This window comes from Nesoenas mayeri, assembly GCF_963082525.1.
Source record: "Nesoenas mayeri genome assembly, chromosome: 8".
Classification (NCBI taxonomy): Eukaryota; Metazoa; Chordata; class Aves; order Columbiformes; family Columbidae; genus Nesoenas; species Nesoenas mayeri.
In genome coordinates, this window is record NC_137554.1 from 14,202,921 (window position 1) to 14,212,068 (window position 9,148).

Here is a 9,148-nt window from a genome sequence, read left to right on the forward strand (position 1 = left end):
ATATGATACTAGATGGGACAGAGCATGCCGACTACATATTAAGTGGTCAAAGAAAAGAGGCAATTTACTTCGGTTGTTTAGTGAAGTTGTTTCCATGGGTTACATCATTTTTACTTGAAGTCTAGAGCTGCTTGAACATGATACAATATATGAAAGAGCTTGGGTGGAGGACATGCCCGAAACGTTGGGTGTATATATACCATACAATGTTTGAGACATAACAGTATTAAAGAATACTTCTTTAAATGAAGTGCTATGTTACCTAAGATTCTGAAGGAATGTTCTATAGCAAAATTCCCCCAAACTATCATGCTTGTCCTTGGCGTTGTTTCGAGCCGTCATTGCTAAACGGCATGCGCTACCTTGATTTTCAAGCAAGGCTGGCAGGTACCGTTACCCTGTAAATGAAAGTACTACATTATTGTAAGAAGAGACAATTTAAAATTGGAGAAGTAAATATTAAAGCTGTGATCTTTGTCTTGAGCAAAGCCTGCAATCTGATTAAAATCACAGTTGCCTAATAGAAAAAATTTATTAAAGTTCTGACATCATGACAGTGCCAGAATCTCACCAGCTCTGCCTGCAAAAACAGTGGCATAAACAAGATGGGACTGGAATGGATGTGAGTACTATCTGAATGTGATGCAAGTTGATTGAGAGTCTGCTGCTTTCACTCTTTAATATTAACCAGGCCATGTGTAGTAGTGTCAGGCTGGATTTATCAAGTTCACGTCAGTGGCTTTTATCTGTTTGAAGACCTTTTGCTTCTTCTGTAACAGTGTATGTGAAAGCGGGATGTGCTGCTAACTCCTTTAGCACACACCATCCGCTTTTGCTATTATGGCTTTCATAGAGGACGTGTTTTTGTCCTGAATCTTGCTGTGGGTTAGTGCTCTTTCAAATTCCATTGTCTTGTGAAAGAATGTGATATTTTAGATTCAGGGCTTGGTAACCAGAGACCATCGGAAAGCTGTGTTTGCTTTAGCAGAGAAGCTTATAGACTGCTTATGCATGAAAAAAACTCCCCACTTAGTGAGAATTCAGCATTTTTTATTTTCCTTAATCTTTTTATAAAGGAAAAAAAAAGGAGAAGTACCAGTGCAATAGCTGTTGCAGACAACCACGTGTATTTTGCACTAATGACTAATCCAAAACAAAGGAAAGCTTGGTCAAGTTCTCTAACCACATTCTGAGCCTGTTTGGTATCATCATGTTTCCTAGTGCTTTCTTCAGTCATATGAGATGGAACTAATATTACTAGCGCCTCCTGGTCATTAAGTAATACTGTGTTTTAGTGTTTGAGAAAAGAGCATACTGTGTGGAGTTTTGGGTTTTAATTAAAGGTTTTGTACTTCAGTAGTATGTATGAAACAACGGAAAATCTGAGACATCAGAAAACTGGATTTTATAGTTTGTCGTGTTAGTTTGGCTTACCATAAGACTGCCTCGTAAGATAGTGTCCCTTTGGGTACAGAATTGAGTGCAGGGGCTTTGTGCTCTAACGGCGTCTGTAAGGACATATCGCATCACTGCAGCTTTCTATTGGCCTTTTCAGCTTTGCAAAACGTAAATTTGTAGCTGAACGCTTTCTCTAAGTTAGAGGAGGGAGGGGTGACCTGGGATATGCTTGATATTCCACCTACACTATCAAACCACATCCTGATTTACCTCTGTTCTTTGGACTTTTAGTATATTGCTGTTTCAGTTAAACTTCATGGCTTTAGGATTTTTGTAATTTGGATAAAAGGACAACTCGTGCAGCATTATTGCCAAAAACTGGCACAGAAGGTTTCTCTCTTAAATCTTGCCAGTAAGGAGACTATCTTTTAAGCTGTACCACCCATACTAAGAGTGGAGTGTATTTTGTCATGTATCTTTTTGTATATTAGTTGATTTGAGCTAATGATTCCGATATGTGCCACTTTAAAACTGCACCCCATTGACTGGCAAGGAGAGACAGTCTCTGATGCTTGCACACACCTTGCTGATTGCGGAGACTTTCACTTGGAAGATCAGTTTCTTAAGGCAGCAAGGTTTTCACAATGAAGCAGATCTTAATTTTAAATTCATGTTCAGCTGCAGAGCTCTAACGGGGTTTTAACTTTCACTTTTCAACGTGCATCCTGTTCCAGAATGAGTCAATCACTTTCACTGAGCAAATCCTTTTTCAGAGTTCCCAACCTGATAGTATTGAATTTCTGTAGGCTGCCTCTCCATATCTCCTACTTGCCAATTCATTTCCATTCCATCAGATTGTGTACATCAGTTTTATCCAATAATGTAAATAATATCAAATAATGTAATGGAGGGGTCGAGTGCATCCGCCACAGTTGCGCCAGTCTGACCTATCTTGCTGACATTGCTATTGTGGATTTTATTTTTCTCCACTCGTAGTGGTATGTTCCAATAAAAAGGCAAGCTCCTACATTCTCCATGTCCTTCGTCCTTTCTCTGGGAAGAAATATGCAGCCTGTACTTGTGTGTTTTTTGAAGCCTTTGGATGCATGTTTTAGAGGGGCCTTGTTAAATTTATGGGGATGGAGTCAGCGTTCAAAAACTTTGTATGCAGTTTGCATTCTGAGCTTGTGTGTTGGTCTTCAAGGTTTTTATTAAGAAGCAAACCTGCATTTTAAATAGTGAGTTAAACTAAAATCAATTCAGCAATGGAGTATTTTGGCAGCTCCTGCTCCCTTTGATGTAATGCTTGTGACATGGACATTATTTAGTGAGATGGGTCCATTAATAAGAGAACCTTTTTCCCTAAACTTCTGTAATCCACTGTCTGTAGAATGTGACGCTCCAATTAAGCTTCCTTTAGACAGATTGACACTTATTGCATTGCTAAATGTTTAATTATCTTCATGAGAGGTCTGGTTTAGGCAGCTCCTGCCTGCCTCTTAATTGCTTCTTCCTATTTCTGAGCTGATTCCTCGGTAGCAGTGTGACTGTTTGGCCACGTGCGGGGTGCATCAGGCAGTGAACTGGGCTGGAGTAACCAGTGTGCCTCCAAGGAGACTTAATTTTAGGCTCATTGTTTTTCCAGAGGTGCACTAGACAAGAGTCGAGCGCCCTCCACTTGCCTCCTGCGCCGGGCTCAGCATGAGCAGGTGATGGGCAGCGCTGCTTCCACATGGACATGGAGCCATCTCTTTTGAAACGGGCTGGAATGGTTCAGTCATGCTGTTCGCCATCTGCAAATATACAGCTGGTCTACGCAGTGTGTTCTGTGTTACTTCGTGAGATTTTTAAACTAAGCTGCTGCAGTTTCCTTGAACAGGTGGCTCAGTTAATCTCTTACAAACGTTTTCTGGTTGCTTTTTATCCCGTCACTCTATAGTCCAGCTGTCATGCCAGTGCCAAACACTGAAATTCAGCTTATGATTTCTGAAATATATCAACACTTTTGTTCTAGAGAGTTAGGTGATTAATATGCTCTTGAAATTAGGTTGCTATTGAAGTTTCTGTATTGAGCTATAAATATTTGTCATCCTCTTGAAAATTTTAAGATGCTTTACTGAGCCAAACGTGATGCACTACTCCTAAAGAAAAGATCATCATACTGAATACTTAATAAAAGTATAAATTTTTAGTGGTAGCTTCATGGTATGGGCTTACTGTTTGGCGGGTGGGGGGATGGGAAGGAAAGGAATAATAATAATAATAATAGTAGAGGGTATTAAGTGTCATCTTAGCTTGTGGCTTAAACAAGACCATTTGGCCAAGAGGGAACTCATAATTGCTTCCAAATGTTTAATCCTTGAGCTTGGATGAGACCCTGCACTTAGTTCCCTTCAAGAATATGCTACGTTTTCTGTTTCTGACAAAATAACTTTGTTATAGCTGGACTGGTTCATACTAATTTAGTTTTATGTTCTCCCCATTATTATCTTAGTTCATAAGAAAAATATGCGTTAAGCCAAACACAAAAGCAAAACACGCCATTCCAGCTGCATATTTTTATGGTTGATTGCGAGTGATTGCCATTGAAGTAGGGTTTGGGTTTTGAGCCGTACTCATCAGCTGCTTTGTCGTATAACTTTTAAGACCCTAAGAGAGATGCTGTCGGATCCCGTGATTTAACTGTTAGTCTTTTGAGAATGTCCACTACTTGTCTCTGTGGAAAACTGGGGAGAGAAGTAATCTTCTCTTTAGTAAGACACCATAGCAATTTTGTCAGTTCTTTCGTTTTCTGTAACAGGTTTTCATGTTGACTTTCTCAGTTTCTGGTGAAACAATTAAAGAAAAATTCTTCAAGACCATTAAGGAATGTTGTGTTGCTCTTTGTTCTGCATCTTTTGAAAATGTAATGGTAGCTAACTTCCTTTTTTCTTTCCAGTATTGTTCCACTTTTAAGGGAATCCATTGGAATTTTGATGCAGCGAACTCCTCCTTCCCTGGAAAAAGTGCTGCCTCAGTGCTACCAGAGGGTGAGCTCTTGGACCATTTTTGCTTCAGGTCAAGCTGCTGACTGAATGACCCTGAACTGTGTGTGTGAGGATATTTTGTGATGGTTTTCCAGTAGTGCCTGTGAAAGGTTCCATAGATGTATAAGTGGAGGTACCAGTTTGATTCTTCTCTTGCTGAAGTCCTAAGTTGTATATAGCTTCAACTTTGTATTTTAATATCAGCTATGTTGGTTTAGAAAAACAGATCCTGAAGCTTTTCCTCTCAAAGTACTTCATGTTAATACAAAGCGCATAATGTTTTTCTGTTTGGTTCAGTTTTTGTCTCCCTCAAAATCTAGTTCTGTCTTTACTAAAGTGAGGTGGAGTAACATTGGAAGCGTATTTAGAGTACACAGATTACTCGGAATTTGATCTCTCTCCTGGTACCCCTGTTTCTAATCTAATACTGTGTCATGACCTGAACACTTGAAGCACCTTTGCAAAAATAATACAGAGCACTTGTAGAAGTGCCATCTGTGCTCAGGAAGATAAAGGATTGTTATCGTTGCGTGGAGGGTTTGCTAAAATTGTACAGATGAATTGACAGGACAAACCGAAGCCCTCACAAAATATTTACACAGATATTAATACATTTCTGTTAATAGTTAGAATCTCTCACAAATTGTCTTATGGGGAGATTCCTACATTTGCAAAAATTGCTGTTTTGATTGAATGCCCTCTCAATTTATTAACTGATTTTTCTTTCTTGGATACCACTGTTTTCAGAAATGGTTTCAGTAAAATATATGTAGAATGTAAATGCAGCTAGATGCCACATACATGCAATCGGTGTGTTTTCACCTTCCTTGCAATTACTGAGATAATAATAAGGAATTTAGGTGAAATATCACAAATTGTACAATGGACTGGAAAGAAAAGAATACATCAGCTTTTATATTTTCTATAAAAAACAGCATGGATAAATATTTTCTGAAATATATTTTTTAAAATGTGCTTGTATTTTTAGGTGCAGCAGTTGCAGGGAGTTTACAGTTTACATGATCCACACTTCTGGACTCTCTGTACTGATGTTTATATAGGGACTTTGAAATTATTAGTAGCTCCTGATGCTGATGGGAGGTGGATTCTAAGCCAGACTCACAACATTTTTACTCAGGTACGTCTCGTCAGTGGAGATCACATCTCAAAGTGGAAACTGCCTGTCATGTGATGTGGCATTTGAATTCTTATCAAGAAAAAGTAAATGTTTGTGGTGTTGGTATGTGTGTTTTGAAAAGCTACTCTGCTTCCGCTGTGTGGAACAATTCCATCAGTGTAGATGGAATTACTGTACCACCCTGCATTAGGGTTTTTTTATGCCACTTAAGGGGAATAACAGCTGTAGTTGTCTGAGGTGTATCAAATTCGGTTGAAACTCTATATTGACCTGTGAGGAACCAAGAAAATAAATGAGGTTTCCCTCAAGATAGGGCTGCTGACCACAGACTGGACCTACGTCAGTTTTTCACTGTGCTGATGCTGTGTTTGTCATTCATTTCTATACTTGTAAGAATCCATGATCTCAGCATATTTTGTTGTCTTTTAGTAAGATCCATGCTGTGGTGATCACTAGTTAAAATGTAACCATCAGTTGTCATATATATATATATGTAGATGGTGGGGTGTTTGATAGCACTTGTAGCTGATAGGAATCGCTGGAATTCTTGTGGATGAGAGAAACTTTATTAGAAGTTGATAGTTCTTGCCTTATGATTAAAATCTTACAAATTTGAGAAAGCTTTTCCTGTTGTTTTCTTATACTTTCAACCATTAAACATGAGATTCAGTTTGGCTGCCTATTCCAGTATAGCTACTGGGTATGAATGGTTTACAAGTAGAGCCTAGAGTCTATTAAGGTAAAATAGAAAATTCTAGTCCAGCAAGCAAACTTTGTAAAGAATAAAGCTGGAAACTTACTCTCTCTTACACCATCCAGGGCCAAACATCCTGGTTCTATTCATGGTGTTGGAGGACTGTGTTTGAAAAAAAACTGTTATGTTTTCTCATAATGTCCTTTCTCTGCTTTTGAATTACAAAGAGTTCTGTAGCTGAAAAGGAGACAAATACTGCTGTTTATAACCAGTGGTTTAGGTAACAAAATATTGTCAGTTAGAGTGTAATACTTTGGAGATACGTAAATTAGTGACTTTTCTGTGTCAGTTGGACAGTAAGAAAGGGAGTTTCTGATCAGGTATATTTCACACAGTAAATAAAAATGCCCTTCTGCCAACAGTTTAGTGCTTTCTCAAAGGTTTCTACAGTGGGGAAGGTCCTTGTGTGCTCACATGCATGTTATTTCCCTTGTGCTAAATGTTCTGCTGGTCTGTGGCATTGGCAGCTTGTGTATGTGATGGCCTAGTGACTTGTTTATGCATCTGATAAGCACCCTCTAATTAACTGTATTAGAACATTTCTTAGAAAATCCAGACTGGATTCTCTCCGTTTCTGGACTCTCACCACTGAAGCCAACCCTGCACTGTGCTCCTGAGTGCTTGAGTTCTTGTGAACTCCGGGAAGTTTAAGGCATTTTGAAGTAGTCAGTCATGGAGAACCCAGTAAAAATAAACACACGCACTTGTTGTTATGTTTGACACTTAAGGAAGGAGGATTTGTTGTTACAGATATTCTAAAATCAAACTTTATTCGCAAAGTTTGGTCCTTTTTGTGGTGATGTATCACATACAGCTCCAGATTATGGTGCAGGTAGAACTCTGTCCGTATGGCTTATCCTGCAGACCATGTAGAAACTGAGGGGTATTTTGGGGAAGGACTATGCAGAACGTTCTTTCAGGTGTAAAATTAGTTTTAACGTAAAGTCCCCAAAGGTTTGCATTTCCAGCTGAGTTGTTAGCTCTTTGGCCACTTTGTAGCTGCAGAGGTACCAAGAACCACATGTCTAGGAAGGGAACTGGGAGAACAAGGTCTCTCTTTTTTCTTAAGTGACCTATGGTAATAAGCAGAGGAACAGTTGGAGCAAGTAGATATTTTTCTCTTCAGTAATATTTGCCCTCATTATCTTAATATGACGGTTGGTTTTACCCCTGAACTGAGCTGAAGGCGAGCTGGTGATGTTGGAGCCGATCCGCTCTGCAGTCAGTGCTCAGCCTGACGCTTCGGGTTCACGTTGCACCACCAGAGACCATCGCACCATTGTTGCTGGCCTGCTGCTGACATTAGAATGAATGACTAAGTGATTTTTAATACTGTTTCATACTGAATTATGATAAAAGCAAGCCCATGTAAGCGTAATTAATTAGGACTTCTGAGAGGAGAAGGCCTTCCATACAATTCACATACCTTTACCAAAAATTATTCTAGTGTGTCATGACGTGATGTAAATTCACTGTAGCCGTTGTTGTTTCTTGCTAAAATCTTAATGTAGAACTGGTTCTAACAACAAATCCCATGTTATGCTCTTGTGCTTAGCTCCATTTTAAACTGACAGCTCTTCCAGCAGCTCGCTTTTCAGGAACTTAAACTTGTACAAAAGTAAGAACTGCTTTCGTGCAGCTTCACGTGTGACAGCTATTTAGGATGAATAGGAAAAAGTAATGTAGCAAAGCTGATGTTAATATAAAATTACCTATGTGCACTTGATTGTGTGAAGACCTGTGTATCCATACAGTGCTCTCAAAGTTTGTAGGATCTTGGTGAATGGTGTGCTAAATATGGAAGATGAATTACAGAAAAATAAGATGCTAAGATTTTTTGATAGTTGACTTACTGGTGTGGACTGCAGTTCAAGACAGCTCAACTGCTTTGGCTTTACAGTTCTCTTTTGTAACTCTCCCTCTCTTTTCCGTAGGCAGGAGTAAGACAGCTTTACATTCAGATTGATGTCGCAGCCATGTAGTGAATTTCTGAAATTGTGCTGTTGGACCAAAGTTTTCTGTGCTGTAACGGTGTAACAACTGATTTCTCAAGACAGAGCCGCCTCCGCCACCGCTCTGGAATCGGCCGAATAGATTTCTGCCCTTGGGCTACACATGGAGTTCACTTCTAAGGAGGAAATATTGAATGAATGTTACGGACTTTGGGTCTTGTCTTTTTGTGGCCCCTAAACTTGCAAGGTTTTGAGGGTTTTTTACTTACTAAGATTGTGGTACTGGAAACCCTGTCATGTCTTCAGTAAAGCTGCTGAAACCACTGCTCATTCCCATAAAACCAGTGTTATCAACAATTGGAAACTTGTTTTGTAGATAATGTCACAATGGCTGACATGCTTCAATATAATTGTATGTTTGTACGATTGTTTGTACTTTGCAAACTTAATGAACCAAACCATATTGGGTTTTCAAAGTGCCTTTTATATCAGGAGAGGTATTTGCCAGCAAAAATATGGAGCATCAAAGGGTTTTATTACTTTTACAAATCTCTTGTCTGCAGTCTGATTATTTACTAGTGATGTATGTGGGGGGTTGTGTACTTGTGTAAGTGTAGATATTAGACTACTTTTGGACTTGCATCTTACCAAACAGACAGAAAAATTCTAAATGTAAAAGGCAAAGCTGTTGGGAAGAAACCTGCTTCCAAAACAAGCTGCATATTTTGTTGCATGTATCTTGTGGACATTATTTTAGTCACAATATGAAATTTAACTCCAATTCTTAGTCCCTTCACACTTCTGAGAGTAATGAGACATTACATGATGATACCCATGTTCATAATGGTCACTGAATCAACAGGCAGCTGGGGGAAGATGC

At 39.1% G+C, this 9,148-nt stretch overlaps 1 protein-coding gene across 2 annotated transcripts in view; it reads left to right on the forward strand.

The window, feature by feature from the left end:
* Positions 1 to 8,903, forward strand: part of SLC30A7 (solute carrier family 30 member 7) — a 29,293-nt gene extending 20,390 nt beyond the window's left edge. The window contains exons 9-11 of one of the 2 annotated variants that reach the window (XR_013922426.1): positions 4,337 to 4,455; positions 5,413 to 5,562; positions 8,251 to 8,903. Coding sequence is in view for 1 of the 2 variants with exons in the window: in XM_080348571.1 (XP_080204697.1) it covers positions 4,337 to 4,427; positions 5,413 to 5,562; positions 8,251 to 8,298 (289 nt within the window). In the remaining variant the exon portion in view is untranslated. The remainder of the gene's footprint in view (positions 1 to 4,336; positions 4,456 to 5,412; positions 5,563 to 8,250) is intronic. The other variant, XM_080348571.1, reaches the window with a different exon arrangement.
* Positions 8,904 to 9,148: the final 245 nt, after the last annotated feature.